Source organism: Anolis carolinensis, unplaced genomic scaffold, assembly GCF_035594765.1.
Source record: "Anolis carolinensis isolate JA03-04 unplaced genomic scaffold, rAnoCar3.1.pri scaffold_12, whole genome shotgun sequence".
In the NCBI taxonomy this organism is placed as follows: Eukaryota; Metazoa; Chordata; class Lepidosauria; order Squamata; family Dactyloidae; genus Anolis; species Anolis carolinensis.
The window spans coordinates 11,279,843-11,296,353 of NW_026943823.1; the positions used below are offsets into that span (position 1 = coordinate 11,279,843).

At 41.5% G+C, this 16,511-nt stretch overlaps 1 protein-coding gene across 1 annotated transcript; it reads right to left on the reverse strand.

The window, feature by feature from the left end:
• Positions 1–80: 80 nt before the first annotated feature.
• Positions 81–13,860, reverse strand: LOC100552471 (START domain-containing protein 10). Its single transcript, XM_008114669.3, has 6 exons — positions 13,554–13,860; positions 6,583–6,730; positions 4,394–4,500; positions 3,748–3,865; positions 2,053–2,105; positions 81–395 (listed from the first exon to the last, which is right to left on the reverse strand). Exons 1-6 carry the CDS (start codon positions 13,710–13,712, stop codon positions 174–176), a joined length of 807 nt encoding a protein of 268 aa, XP_008112876.2. The 5' UTR covers positions 13,713–13,860; the 3' UTR covers positions 81–173.
• Between the last annotated feature and the right edge of the window lie 2,651 nt (positions 13,861–16,511).

The window sequence follows — 16,511 nt, forward strand, 5'->3', positions numbered from 1 at the left end:
AAAGGTACCCTCTACTGATGGAAGTTTTCCGTAGACATTGAGAACCACAAACCGTGACCAAAAGAACCAGTGAAAGCATGCAATTTCCCACCGTTTTATTGTAAAAACAACTAGGCAAGGCACAGCGGCAGACTAGCGGAAGGCTCCCAAGCAGAGAGGGAGCTGAAGCGGGGTCAGTTCTCGGGGCCGCTGGTGTCCCCCTTCTCCTCCTTGGCTTCCAATAATCCGCTCTCGTCTATGTTCTCCAGAGAGGAGGCGTGTTGGAGAGACAGGTCGGAGAGGGCCATGGTGGGGAGCTGGTTCTGCTCGGGGTGCAGCCACGGCTTTGTGCTGGCCTTGCGCTCCTGCTTCCAGGAGGGGTATTTCAAGCACGCCTTGTGCATCTTCTTCATCATCTGCCACGAGGAGGGGAAAGGAGAGGGTTAAAAGTGGGCGTTCTCTGTGCTAAAGGCTCAAAGATTGCAGAACCCAAGACCACTGCAGTCTATTTCACTGCCTGAAGCAAAGGCTGAGACAACACTTCCCCCAATTCTATGTAAAAAGACCAAATTCTTTCTTCCAATACTTGGTGATGGGTAAGCATAAGCATCTTCTAGCAGGCTTTAAGGCAGAAGACCAGACAGGAGACAGTGGCGCAAGGAGTTAAACCCTTGTGCCGGCAGGACTGCTGACATGAAGGTTGTCGGTTCAAATCCGGGAGAGAATGGATGAGCTCCCACTGTCAGCTCCAGCTCCATGTGGGGACATGAGAGAAGCCTCCCAGAATGATGGTAAAACATCAAACATCTGGTCATCCCCTGGGCAACATCCTTGCAGATGGCCAATTTTTTCACACCAGAAGTGACTTGCAGTTTCTCAAATCACTCCTGACATGAAAAAAAGGAGACACAAGGCATCAACCTGTCATGACTTCTCCTTGTACCACATCAAGTTTCAAGTTTATTTGGTGCTTAGGCCATATGTCTTTCACATGCAAGGCAAACAAACAAATACATGAAAACCAGATTATTAAATACAATATAAAACACACCATTAAAACCCTTTATAAATCATTAAAATGACCATTTGGGAGGAACATTTCAAGTGTAATCTGGAAACACTGAAATGATAATTGCCCCAAGATCTTGGGAAGGGAGGCAAAGACTCCTTTCTCACTCTGGCAACTCTGCTGATCATAAACAACAAAGTTCCTTGGGAAAAATAGACCCTTCATTGAATGACAATTAGGACTGTCATTCAAATCTTCCTGCTGCATCAATATCATGAGCTGGAGGATCTGTAAAATGGGGGGAGGTTACACTAGGATATGCCTAGTGTACTGGTTGGTAGTGGCAAATTCAAGGTTTTCTTTTGGCGCGATGGGTTCAATCCTGTGCCGGCTGAACTGCTGACCTAAAGGTTGGGTTGCTGACCTGAAGGTTGCCAGTTTGAATATGCGAGGAGTGAGCTGCCATCTGTCAGCTCTAGCTTGCGGGGACATAAGAGAAGCCTCCCAGCAGGATGGCAACACATCCGGGAAATGTCTCTGTAGATGGCCAATTCTCTCACACCAGAAGCTACTTGCAGTATGTTTTCAAGTAGCTTCTGACACGATTAAAAAAGTGAGCTGGAGGATCTCTGAAATAGTGGGAGACCACAGTAGGACATGCCTAGTGTACTGGTTGCTAGTGGCAAATTCAAGGTTTTGTTTTGGATTTTGCCCCAAATATTTCCTGGCCTCCGTTGGTTGAATCTGTGGATGCAAAACCCATGGCTATGGAAGGTTAACTATACTGGGAAAACCAAAAGCTTAAGCAACCTCAAGTCTCAGCCTTAAGTCAGCAAAGACTCAATGAAATTTGCATGATAAGACAATATGTCCCGAGTGCACGCCATGTTTTATGAGTGATGCCTGTCCATATCTCTGGCCAAGGGGATTCATGTCTTGGATTGTATAGCATGGAATAATCCTGATACAAATGGCCTCTGCCTCTTGACCAACCCATCCCACTCGAATGAAGGCTGCAGCGAGTCAACTAATGCTGTTCCCAGGCTCAGCTGAGACCTCCTTACCTTTGGTGCCAGGTACTGGGAAGCTTTATTCACAACCCACTTGGGCAGCGACCCTAGTTCATGGAAGAAACAGGAGGGAAAAACAAAAAAAGCGAAGTGGACATTTGTACTTTTTTCTGTTTGAAGGCCTAGCCCAGGCATGGGCAAACTTTGGCCCTCCGGGTGTTTTGGACTTCAACTCCCACAATTCCTAACAGCCGATAGGCTGTTAGGGATTGTGGGAGTTGAAGTCCAAAACACCTGGAGGGCCGAAGTTTGCCCATGCCTGGGCTAGCCAGTCCAAATGGCAACTCCTTAGCAACTGAGTAGCAGAAACACAAGTAATGGTCTTCTCTGTTATGGGTTTTTTTTTTCAAATGCTGGGAATAATTTCTAAGTTTGCAACATGGGAAAGTTGCCTCCTACCAAATTAAACCATGTATCCGTCTGCATGCCCAGTTTTGGATACAGTGGGTTTCCAGGGTCCTAAGTAGTTGCAGTGGTGGATCCTTCCCATCTTCTGCAACCTGAGCAAGAGGGTCTCTCAGATTCAACAGGGCCGGCACATTACTTTCTGAGACTTAAATAATGCATGTTACTACCTCAGTGTGTAACAAGAGGGAACAACAGCAAAGGCCCAGTCCCATTAACAAGCAAACATAAATAATTGCACCAAGAAAGCAATATATATAAGTCGGAACAGGTACATTTCCAAGTATAACTTCTGTCAAATATCTATTTATAGAATAAAAGTCATTGTCTGTTTGTATGCATGCATGTGGGTGGCAATGTATTTTTGTGTCTGATTCCCACTTCCAGAGACCACTGCGACTCCCACCAATGATGGACCTGGACCAAACCTAGGACAGAGACTCCACCCATGACCCACTTTATGTCCTGGTGAGGTTTAAGGGAGGATGGATCTTGGATGATGGGATTTGCAGTACCTTCCCCATATTCAGAGACTACTGCTAACCCTATCAGCCATGGATCTGGACCAAATTTGGGATACAGAACCCCCCCCCCCCCAATGACCCACTTTATATCCTGGTGAGTTTTAAGGGAGGATGGATCCTGGATGATGGGATTTGCAGTACCTTCTCCCACACCCAGAGACTACTACTAACCCCATCAACCATAGATATGGACCAAACTTGGGACACAGATTCCCCCATGACTATTGTAAATAAAGGGTGTGGGGAGAAATGACAGAGGATGATGGGACTCGAGTCCACCCATATCCGTATGCATTTTCTAATGAGTCCATTCATAACAGTCAAAAACAAACAATGACTTTTTGTAATGTTTATCCCTTGATCAACGGGTACCTAAGCTAGTGTATATGTGTGTGTGTGTTTGTGTGTGTACACGAGGTGTGGCTCACATAGGGAAGAGTTAACACCCCTGTGATGTTTATTTTGCTATCTGTGCCCTTGTTTAGAAGATTTCAACTCACATTTTGTCCCTGTGACATTTTGTCCCTGTGAGAGTTTAAAAAATTGGGATTGTTGTGGAAACGAGGATTGGTGCTAAAGCTTCAGTAAAGAGACCTTTTCCCCTAGAATAGTAAAAACTCTTTCAGGAGGGAATATCCCTTCCAAGGGACAGATTTCTCTCACTTCCTGTTGTCTCTGTTTTTAAGCAGGAGTTGTTTATAAGTCAGATGTTTATTAACTCGAGGACTACCTGTACAGGGCTATAAGGATACACACTTACCTTTAGGATCAACTTGGGCCAGGTAAGTCAAGCGACAGCTATTGGTTCCAGTGGGTTCCACCAAATATCCAGCCAAGATGGACACTGCCCGGACCAGGTCTTTGCGGGGAGGGTACTTCTGCCAAATCAACAACCAGGTAAGTCAGGGACAGAGAGAGCGATGGGAGGGGGAAAGAGGGGTTGACTCTACTCCCCAAACCCATAATGGGCTCTGCTTGCTTCCAAGGCCCAAATTCAGCAAACGTTGCCAAGCTCTCCCATTTTTTTTATTATATCATAAGCAAATTTAGATATCCTGCAAGTCGTTTCTGGTGTGAGAAAATCGGACGCCTACAGAGATGTTACCCAGGGGACACCTAGATGTATTACCTTCCTGCTGGGAGGCTTTTTTCATGTCCCCACAAGCTAGAGCTGACAGGCGGGAGCTCACCCTGTCTCGTGGAGGTCAACAGTCAAACCTTCAGGTCAGCAGTCCAGCCGGCACAAGGGTTTAACCCATTGCGCCATTAAAGACATTAAAGACGAAATTGAGAGGCACATTTCCAGGAATGTAAAATGATCCAGAATGCATCGGAGTGTGGTGGAATCACATATAGATGCATAAACACACAATGGAGTATGATTATTATGCTCTGTGTTCACTTACTGGGTGTTTGACTGAAAAATTAAGGATAACGTAAGACTTGTCCTCCAGGACTCGCCAGGACCTCAGCGTCACCACGTCTCTGTTTCGTAAGGGCTTTGGGCACTTCCCTGGTCAAAAGAAAAGAGAAGTCGGCTCACCATTTGGTCTGGAGTTGTTACTTAACGTACACTTTGTACAAACCTGTTGTCATGGAACCCAGTTACAGGGCTGAATTACCAAGCCCTGAACTGGGAGTCATAACATAAACAATCCTAGAAGCACCTGGCAGAAGAAGATAGAATATGCCTGGGAACTTGGGGTTGAAAATATAAACAATTATAATTGGTCTAGTGTGTGAAAATGGTAGTAATGTGATATTGGGGGTGGGAATTGATGATGATATTTACGTGTGGTGTTACGTAGCATCAGAGGTGATAAAAATGATTGTATGTAAACATTGGGTCATTCTTGACTTTTCCAAAGTCATGTGTTCTTCAATAAAGATTGGATTTGAGAGCAGCTATCTCTGATCTGCGTTCAGACTGATCCTTTGAAGTGAGCAGGACACCTGTTGTTTCACATATATTATTCTGTTTGTTTGGCAATTCATTCCACAAGCATTAAAGTACAGCAGGCCCTCCACTTTTGTGGCAACTAGGGCTACAACACACACACATACACACACACAGAAGTGGAAAAATCACATTGGTTTAGTCTGAGAGAACATCTCTCTAGGTCTTCTAGTACGGTCAATATATAACAACTTTGTTTCATGCACAAACTTATTCAAAGTGTGCATAATGAAGTATGAAACGTTTTTGTCTTCAAAATGTCTCATTAAAGACGTACTATATATACCCGAGTATAAGCCTAGTTTTTCAGCCCTTTTTTTAAGACTGAAAAAGCCCCTCTCGGCTTATACTCGAGTGAGGGTCTTCGTTGACTTATATTTGGGTCAGCTTATACTCGAGAATATATGGTACATTTATTATTTTTGTCTATTATTGTTGCTACTATTACATTTATTTTACTCTATTATTATTATTAATAATAATAATAATAATAATAATACATTTATTATTTCACTCTGATATTATTATTATTATTGCATTTATTATTTTACTCTATTTATTATTACATGCATTATTTTCCTGTATTATTATTATTATTATTATTATTATTATTATTATTATTATTATTACATGTATCATTTTACTCTTATTAAAAGGATACGTAAGCACATTTACATTGAAGAAGATGAGAGTAATGATCAGAGTTGGACAGTCTTATCTTAAATTTGAGCTTTATGTAAATAAGCAAAAACATTTAACCTGCTGATGCCTCAATTAATGTAATTTTATTGGTATCTATTTTTATTTCTGAAATTTACCACCCTTGGCTTATACTGAAGTCAATGTTTTCCCAGTTTTTTTGTGGTAAAATTAGGTGCCTCGGCTTATATTTGGGTCGGCTTATACTTGAGTATATACGGTATATGTAAACTCAGAAATATGGAGCACTGCTGGTCCCATGCTCTTCGGATAAAGGATGCCCAACCTGTTATGTATTTTACTAGCTGTGCCCAGCGGTGGTGAAGTATGGTGGTATGGGAAATAGTCAAGATAATCCAGTTCAAAGCAGATAAAATAAGATTATAAATGGGTTATATAGCTGTGTGGAAGGGCCTTGAGTCTACATTGCCATATAATCCAGTTAAAATCAGATAATCTGTATCTTATAGGCAGTGTAGAAGAGGCCTAAATGAGGCCTAACTCTGCCTGTCCACTGGGCTGAGTGGGTTGCTAGGAGACCAAGTGGGCTGAGCTTAGCCTTCTAACTGGAAGCAATTGGATAAAAACAATTATTCCTCTCCCTCTAATTAGGACTTTATTTTTCTTTTCTTTTTGTTGTATGAACATAGAGGCATGGATGAGGGGTTGGGCTGCCAAGTTTAGTGTTTCCGGGATGTGTAGTTTTGTTGTTTTGTCCTAGGCCAAAATTTCATTACCCTTTTATATATATAGATCATAATCATTCACTGTCTTCGCAATATTGTATCATTTTAGAATGTATCTGTTTGTGACATGTATATACAGCTTTTAATGAATGTGTAAAAAGGAGCTTTGGGCTATGGATCATTGCCCAAATCCCACCCTCTTCTCCTGTCATTGCCAGCCATTCATCCAACCCCCTGGGTCATCCTGACTCACACGAATAATAGCCTACATCGGCGCCGTCCGAGAGGCTGGCGATCTCGTGTGTCTCGATGACGTTTGTGTCCCACTTCTTCCGATACTCCGTGTCGTGCAGCACATCGTAGGCAGTCTCAGCCGGGACGTCTGGCATCTCGATGCGGCCCTGAGGACCCAAGGAGAATCGGTGTCAAGGCATCATTTCCAGGCCACACATCAGGCTGTCAGTTTGGTCCTCTATTCAGACTATTCACACCAGGCATGGTAGGCTTTTAGGAATTGTGGGAGTTGAAGTCCAAAACACCTGGAGGGCCCAAGTTTGCCCATGCCTGATCCATACTGTAGAACAATACCATTTTGTGACCCCATTGATGCCATGGCTCAATGCTGTGGAATTCTGGTGAACTATGTATCGCAAGGATCTTCATCATCATCATCATCATCCCCCTCTCTATTGGAGAGCTCTGATATCACAACGAACTACAAATCCCAGGATTTCACAGCACTGAGCCAGGGCATTTAAAGTGCTTCCCGCAACAAAGAGGCACAACGTTCTGTGATCGCCTCCCTTTCCCTTGCACTGTTTTGTCCTTCTTCTCCACAGGTTTAGTTTCATAAAGAAGCATCCCTTATACAGAAATCCAAGGCAATCCACTTGTAACGTTGAAAATGGATCAATAAGAGAACTGGTTAAACAGGACAGGGGAAACTAGCCCTGTGGGGAAAGTTCACCTGTAATAAAATAAGCTTAGCAGAAAGGAGAAATAAAAGAGGATCGGTGTTGTCTAAGTTGCTTTGAGTTTTTCGGACTGTATGGCCATGTTCCAGAAGCATTCTCTCCTGACGTTTCGCCCACATCTATGGCAGGCATCCTCAGAGGTTGTGAGGTTTGTCGGAAACTAGGCAAGTAGGGTTTATATGTCCAGGGTGGGAGAAAGAACTCTTGTCTGTTTGAAGCAAGTGTGAATGTTGCAATTGGCCAGCTTGATCAGCCTTGATTAGCCTTGCAGCTTTAAATAACAATAACAATAACAACAACAACTTTATTTTTGTATCCCGCCTCCATCTCCCCGAAGGGACTCGGGGTGGCTCACATGGGGACAAGCCTGATCAACATGGATTAAAACATAGATCAGTAAAATTAAAACATTATAGTCACATAAAACAACATCTACATCAACAGGAAGCCTGTTTGCTTCCTGACTGAAGGAAATCCTTTGTTGGGAGGTGTTAGCTGACCTTGATTGTTTCATTTCTGGAATTCCTGTTTTCTGAGCAAGGGAGGTTTGTATATCTGTAGAAGGTCCAGGATGGGAGAAAGAACCTCCCTTGCTTAGTTTTCCAATATACCTCACAATCTCTGTGGATGCCTGCCACAGATGTGGGTGAAATGTCAGGACAGAACGCTTCTGGAACATGGCCAGACAGCCCGGAAAATGCACAACAACCCTTTTGATCTTAAGTTTGTTCTCTAACATGCACCTTTCTTTGCCTTCCATCCTCCTCCTCCTCTTTGCCCTTTTGCCAGGAGCAGCGCATGAGTTCGGCATGAATGCTTGGTAAATCATTGATCCCTCGGTCAACTTGACTGGCCAAACAAGGGCTGAGTCAGAAGCAAAGGCTGGAGAAATCTATGTTCTTTGTTAGTTAATCAATCCAACCTCTACCTGGCATCGAAGAAGTTTCCAAATTGACATCTCCTCCTTTAAAGTCCGGCATGAGTTAGTTCCAATGGCCAAAATAACATGGGCTTTGAGGGATTAAGCCAACTGTAGACTTCTTTATGAAAGATTGGAAACTCCCATCAAAGGATTCCCCCAGGCAGGAAGCAGCCAGGCTTTGAAGCTGCAAGGCTATTCAATGCTCATAAAGGGGGCCAATTGCAACATTCACACTTGCCTCCGACAGAAAAGAGTTATTTCTCCCACCCTGGACATTACTCCACAGGTATATATAAAAGCCCCATGTGCCTAGTTTCCAACAGACCTCACAACCTCTGAGGATGCCATAGATGTGGGTGAACCATCAGGAGAGAATGCTTCTGGAACATGGCCATACAGCAACACAGTGATTCCAGACATGAAAGACTTCGACAGCGTATTGACTCTTAACTTCTTTCATGTCTTGTGTTCATTATATTTTAATCATTGTTCTGTGTATTTTAATATATGTGTGTTTGTACAGATACGTATGTGTATTTTAAGTAATGATTATGTGTTATGTGGCTATGTTGTAACCCGCACTGAACAACGAGGAGAGGCAGATAAGAAATAAAATTGTGACTCTGATTCTTTTAACTGCCGTTTGGATAAAGAGCTCTTTAGAGTTTCAGTGCAGCGTGTTAAAGCGCTGAGCTGCTGAACGTGCGGACTGAAAGGTCGCAGTTTCGAATCAGGGGAGAGAAGTGAGTGCCTGCTGTTAGCCCCAGCTTCTACCAACCTAGCAGTTTGAAAACATGCAAATGTGAGTAGATCCATAGGTACTGCTCTGGTGGGAAGGTAACAGTGCTCTATGCAGTCATGCCGGCCACATGACCTTGGAGGTGTCTACGGACAACGCCGGCTCTTCGGCTTAGAAGTGGAGATGAGCACCAACCCCCAGAGTCAGACACGACTGGACTTAATGTCGGAAGAAAACCTTTACCTTTACCTTTTAGTGTTTCAGCTAGATACTGTTCAGTGTCTGAGTTAATGCATATCGTTTCTGTATTATTTAGTCCTAGTTGTATTTCTGTGTCTCAATGCATGTGTATCCTTGCCCGTGTTTCCCTTGCTCTTTGCGTTTTTCTCTCTGATTTTGCTGTGGATTCTTACTGTTTGCGTTAGAGAGAATAAATAAATAATGCAAAGCCTGGAATGAACTTGAGGACAAAGGCATGGCGGCGAATGAAGGAGGCAAATCAGTGACGGAACCGGGCGTTTCTCACATCCCTTTTCCTCGCCTCCCACAAGACTTTTCACACACATCCCTTTAAAGGAAGCATTGTTTCCTTCTGATTTTGCAAGAATCAGAACCTCAGCAGAACCTCAAAGAGGGGCTAATATTCAGGGCCTGTGACAGCAAGGAGAGCGGCGGATGATATTCTGGACCTTCAAAGTGGCCATTTCTCAAGCTGCGATAATCCTCCAGTGCGGAAGCAGAGCATGAAAGGCAAAGTTGCCGTAACTTTTGGAAGGATGGCCAAATCTGGGCTGCTGAGCATTGCAGAACCCAAAGCATTGCAGAAACCTGAACCACAGCTCAAAAGGGGAAAATAAACATGAATCATAAAACAAACCACAGGAGCAGAGCTTTCCAAACTTTCATTTTGGTGACATTCTTTGGAGACAAGCATCCGTTTGCAACACAGCAATCCAGTTTTACTGGCAAACTGAAGGTTAAACCAGCCCTTTATAAGAGTTCCACACCATCCATCCATCTATCTAGCTATTTATTAAGGTAAAGATAAAGGTTTCCCCTGACGTTAAGTCCAATCATGTCCGACTCTGGGGGTTGGTGCTCATCTCCACTTCTAAGCCGAAGAGCCAGCGTTGTCCGTAGACACCTCCAAGGTCATGTGGCCGGCATGACTGCATGGAGCGCCGTTACCTTCCCGCCAGAGCGGTACCTATTGATCTACTCACATTGGCATGTTTTCGAACTGCTAGGTTGGCAGAAGCTGGAGCTAACAGCGGGCACTCTCTCCGCTCCCGGGATTTGAACCTGGGACCTTTCGCTCTGCAAGTTCAGCAGCTCAGCGCTTTAACACACTTCGCCCCCGGGGCATTTATATGTCACCTTGAAGGGGACTCAGGGCGGCTTACAAGTTAAATGTACATACAATATATTTTATTATTCGTATAGCACAATATAAGCATTATATATTACTATATTGTACTATTACACTATAATGTAATATTATTAGTAATATTACATGTAATATAAGTAAATCATTATAATAATGTATTATTATTATATTGTGTTATAGTATAATAATATTATTATTATATTATATTATATTATATTATATATTATATTTTACATTACATTATATCTATCCATCCATCCAATGTAATATGTACAAGTTTCATACAATCTTTACAGAATTGAAAATCTTTGGAATTTTTTTCCTTTACACTTATGCCCTACACTTGATTTTTGTGTAGTTTCCTCTATAGCATGAGCAAACTTTGGAAATCTCTGAACTACAGACAAATACAAAGGGGCGTTTGAATTTTAGTCTCTGCCAGCATGATCCTGATAAGTGCATTTAAATGTTACCATGCAGGAAAGTCACCTACAAACGGGAGGTTAAAACACTATAATTATTGCGGAGCAGGTTTCCGATCCCTTCTACCCTCAGGATTCGTCCCCAGCGAAGGCAGAGCAGGTATTATAAACAGGAGGGGAAAACGCCTCTGCTATTGGGAAATCTCTGTATCACACATATATACACCCCAAAAAGGGAGAAAAATAAGATACAGCTTGAGAATCTCTTATTCAGTAATCAAAAATACTCCAAAAATATTCCAAAATTGGCTGAGATAGGGACACCTTTGCTTTATGACAGTTCAATGTTCTCAAACTTTGGGTTGTTGTGTGTTTTCCGGGTTGTGTGGCCATGTTCCAGAAGTATTCTCTCCTGACATTTTGCCCACATCTATGGCAGGCAACCTCTGAGGAACATGGCCATACAACCCGGAAAACACACAACAACCCAGTGATTCCGGCCATGAAAGCCTTCGACAACACATTTCCAATCTTTGTTTTAAGCACACAATCACACACACATATATTATAGTGATACCTTTAAGATAGGCATGGGCAAACTTCGGCCCTCCAGATGTTAGGAATTGTGGGAGTTGAAGTCCAAAACACCTGGAGGGCTGAAGTTTTCCAAGGCCTGCCTTTAAGGTATCCAAACTTTGTTTCATGGGCACAATTGTTTTAAAATATTGGGTATAAAATTACCTGTATAATAATATATAGTGTATAATTATTATGTGTATAATAATGGCGCATTTGGAACGTAAATGCATTTCATGTCTCATCTCCAAGATATCGCATTGCTGTACATCTATGCAAATGTTTCAAAGCACTTCCGTTCCCAAGTATTTCAGATAAGAGAGGCTTGTATTACAAACAGAACAAACTCCAGCTATCTATTGGCAAATCTTTATATTACACATATACACACCCTGCCTCGAAAGGGGAGATATAAAAGGACACTTACAAACGGCTTGGAGCACCCATCTCTTTGCTACGATTTCCTGGTGAAACTGAAAAGGGAATCTCAGCAGGTGTCTCTGGTGTGGCCTGACTGCATCACAACCAACACCTGCTGAAATTCCCTCTTTTTTAAACAGGCTTTGCAAACAAAATGTTTAATCTCTCTCTCCCTTCTCTCTATATACTTTTTCTATTTAATTTATATTTTTCTATTTTATTTTTCTCTTTTTGGGGTCCCAGTTTTGGGAGAAAAGCAGAGTACAAACATAATCATACTTCTTAAAGATATGTGGATAGATATACAGTAGAGTCTCACTTATCCAACATAAACAGGCCGGCAGAAAGTTGGATAAGCGAAAATGTTGAATAATAAGGAAAAGCCAATGAAACGTCAAATTACATTATGATTTTACAAATTAAGCACCAAAACATCATGTTTTACAACAAATCGACAGAAAAAGCAGTTCAATACATGGTAACATTATGTAGTAATTACTGTATTTATGAATTTAGCACCAAAACATCGCAATGCATTGAAAACACTGACTACAAAAACATTGGCTACTAACTTATTGACTACAAATAAATATAGAATTGCATAAAATGCACTTATAGTAGCAACATTGTTGGAAATTAAATCCATAAAAAGTTCAATCCTTGCTGTCTAGAGAAACAGCTGTGGATCGGGGTGGGAGGCAAACTGCGTTGGATAATCCAGAACGTTGGATAAGCGGATGTTGGATAAGTGAGACTCTACTGTAATTTACTTTTCCTATTTAATTTCTACTTTTTAGTACTTTTAATATAATAATGAAATGACAATGATGCTGTTGTTGAAGGCTTTCTTGGCCGGAATCACTGGGTTGCTGTGAGTTTTTTGGCCATGTTCCAGAAGCATTCTCTCCTGACATTTCACTCACATCCACGGTAGGCATCCTCAGAGGTTGTGAGGCCTGTTGGGAACTAAACAAGTGTATGAGTGTGTGTGTATGTATGTGTGTGTGTATATATATATATATGAGTGTGTATGTGTGTATATATGAGTGTGTGTATGTATGTATGTGTGTGTATGTGTGTGTATATATATATATGAGTGTGTATGTATGTGTGTGTGTGTATATATGAGTGTGTGTATGTATGTGTGTATATATATATATATATGAGAGTGTATATATGAGAGTGTATATATGAGTGTATATATGAGAGTGTATGTGTGTGTATGAGTGTTTGTATGTATGTGTGTGTGTGTATGAGTGTGTGTGTGTATGTATGTGTGTATATATATACAGTAGTCTCACTTATCCAAGCTAAACCGGCCGGCAGAATCTTGGATAAGCAAAAGTGTTGGATAATAAGGAGGGATTAAGGAAAAGCCTATTAAACATCAAATTAGGTTATGATTTTACAAATTAAGCACCAAAACATCATCTTATTATACAACAAATTTGACCGAAAAAGTAGGTCAATACGCAGTAATGTTATGTTGTAATTACTGTATTTACAAATTTAGCACCAAAATATCGCGATGTATTGAAAACATTGACTACAAAAATGCCTTGGATGATCCAGAAGTGAGGTTCTACTGTAGATGTATACACAGACACATACTCCACTGACTTCACTTCCAACAGACCTCTGAGGACGCTTGCCACAGATGCAGGCGAAATGTCAGGAGAGAATGCTACTCGGAACATGGCCATGCAGCCCGAGAAATTCACAGCCACGCCGCCAGTGCTGCAGTTGCTGCTGCTTCTTAAAGGGCCAGGCGCCCTCTTTCCTACCTTGAGGCGGTGGAGGGCGGGGTCCCCTCCGGGGGGCGGGGCGCGGGCCCAGACGGAGAGCCCCTCGCGGCTGTAGCGGGTCAGCCAGCCCTGCTCGGCCCGGCACTCCGCCTCGAAGGCCAGGAAGGCGGCCTCGTCCGGCAGCGACACCGCCTCCATCGGGGAGCCAGACGGAGGAGAAGGAGAAGCAGAAGCAACCGCCGCGCCGCCGCCCAGGCCCCGCGGCAGGCAGGTGAGGCGCCGCTCCCGCCCGCTGATTGGTCGGGGCGGGCAGAGGCGCGCTCTTCCTATTGGCTTGGAAGCTGCGTTCGCCTGCCCTGCAGGGACGCTACAGGCGGATGCCGCCCAGGGGAAACAACAAACAACAACAACAGGGTGTCCCAAATGTCTCATCCTCATCATAATATAGTGTCCCAAATGTTCCTTATCTAAGTTATTTCAGTTCTTACTTTGAGTTATTTATTGGTTAGTTATTATAAGTTTATTTATTTATTTACCACATTTATATGCCGCCCTTCTCATCCCAAAGGGGACTCAGAGCGGCTTACAAATTACATTCACATACGTTATATTATTAGCATATATTTAATGCTAGCATTAAATTACTATATTGTACTATATCATTCCATTGTAATATTATTAGTGTAATATTATTAGTAATATTACATTTAATATATAAAAGTTAATATTGTTCTTGCTTTATTTATTGTGTTGACTGATTTGCTGTTTGTCTGTTTCTATGGCATTGAATGTTTGCCACTTTTGATGGAAACCACCCTGAGATAGGGCAGGTTATAAAGCCTTACTATTATTATTATAAATCTCTTCTTCATTCTTCCTCCCCCTCCTTCTTCTACAGGCTGTCCCAAACATCTCATCCTCATAATATAGTGTCCCAAATATGTCATAATATAATAATAATATTCAGAACAATTTTCAATATACTAACGTCACGAACGTCTCATCCTAATACAGGGTGACTCAAACGTAGCATAATAATAATAATAATTATTATTATTACTGGGATTTGCATGCATTATTCGCCCATACATCACATAGTCCTAGATACTTGGGAAGTGTCCGACGTGTGATTCAATACAACAGCCAGCAGAGTGTCTGCTGTGGACTCATCTTGTTGTGTTTCAAATAAATAATAATATACAGGGTGCCACAAACATCTCATCCTCATAATAATATACAGGATGCCACAAACGTCTCATCTTCATAATATTCGTGTTCTAAATGTCTCATATTAATAATAATATACAATATAATAAAGCAATGACTATTATTTATTTATTTATTATTTTTCTATCCCGCTCTATCTCACCCCGAAGGGGATTCAGAACAATTTACAATTTGGCAATATTTAATATACTAATAATAATATACAGGGTGTCACGAACATCTCATCCTAATAGAGGGTGACTCAAACGTAGCATAATAATAATAATAATAATAATAATAATAATAATAATAATAATAATGGGTGTTCCAAATGTAGCATAATATTAATAATAATAATAATACAGGGTGTCCCAAATGTTGCATAATAATAAAAAAATATTATTATATAATACAGGGTGTCCAAAACATTGAATAATAATAATAATAATAATAATAATAATAATAATAATAATAATAAAATACGGTGTCACAAATGTCTCATCCTTAGCCTAATACAATTAAACAAATCTGTTCCTCCAATATTGTAGCTATTTTTGATGGATATTGGGGACTGCATAACAAGTACAGTTACACTGTAGAATGCAGTTTGACAATTTAAATGCCATTGCCGACTGCTATGGAATCCAGGGAGTCGTAGTTTTGCCTTCCCTGCCAGAAAGCAGTGATGTTGCTAAACTACAGATCTGAATGGGAACAGTTAAGATAGACACATTGCTTCTCACAGCTAACAGTTTCTGCAGTGGTGGTAAACCCCAAGAAACACATTGGAGGCCAGGACTTCCTCATCCGGACTCCGAAGCATTGCATCAGAGCTTCTGCGTTTACTTTCAATTAACTGAGTGATAGCACAAAGGGAGCAGATGTGGGTCGCATCTTTTGGAACAGTCTTCAAAGGAAGAATGAATTTGCAAAAGTGTCGTTCCAAACCAGCCTGTTAGTGCAGAGCCAGCTATTGTTTCTCCTCAGTTTGCAAAGTCTTGTCTAAAAAGCACTTTATTGCATAATATAGATCAGAAACTGTCTGATTCATGATATCTCACTCAACTAATAATACTTTATATTTCTTATCCTACATGTATCTTCAGCTTGCGTATGAACAAGCCCCAAACTTAAATAGATGCCTTTTGGATTGAAAGGATGTGGTTTGTTGCAAAATATTATTGTTGTGTCTAGACTTACCTGTTTGGTTGAGACAGCTCTACATTTTGAAAGTTTCCACTTGCAATAATTTCAAAGCCATTTCATTAAAAAAAGCAACAACCATGTTTCTGAGAAACAGAACTAGGAAATGCTGATAACGCTATTTAACATCCTTAAAACACCCCACATCTCTGTCTTTCACCCAAAGAAGTGGGTTTCTATCCACAAAAGCTCATGCAAAAATTAAAAAACCAATCCGACTTAAAGGTGCTATGACATTTCCTCTTTTCCTTCCTTCCTTATATGCTGCAAGGGACTAAGAGAGCCATTTCTTGGGAAAGCCTTTGTTCAACACTCTCTTGCTTAAAAACCTATTAAGCACACAGCAAAAGGGGATGCCAGAGGCAGGTTAAACAAGTCCCGCTTGCAGAGGTATAAATTATCTTCTCTGACAGAAGGTAAACCCACACATTATACTATTTATTGCTGCAGCCCCACCTTGCTTAAACAGCTGCCAAGTTCAAATAAAACGGTCATCTTGAGAGCCAGATGATATTAGAGAGGCATTGCTTGGACTGGGAACCTTGGAAAAATGGTTGCAGGACTTTGGAAAACACCTTTTGGAATAAG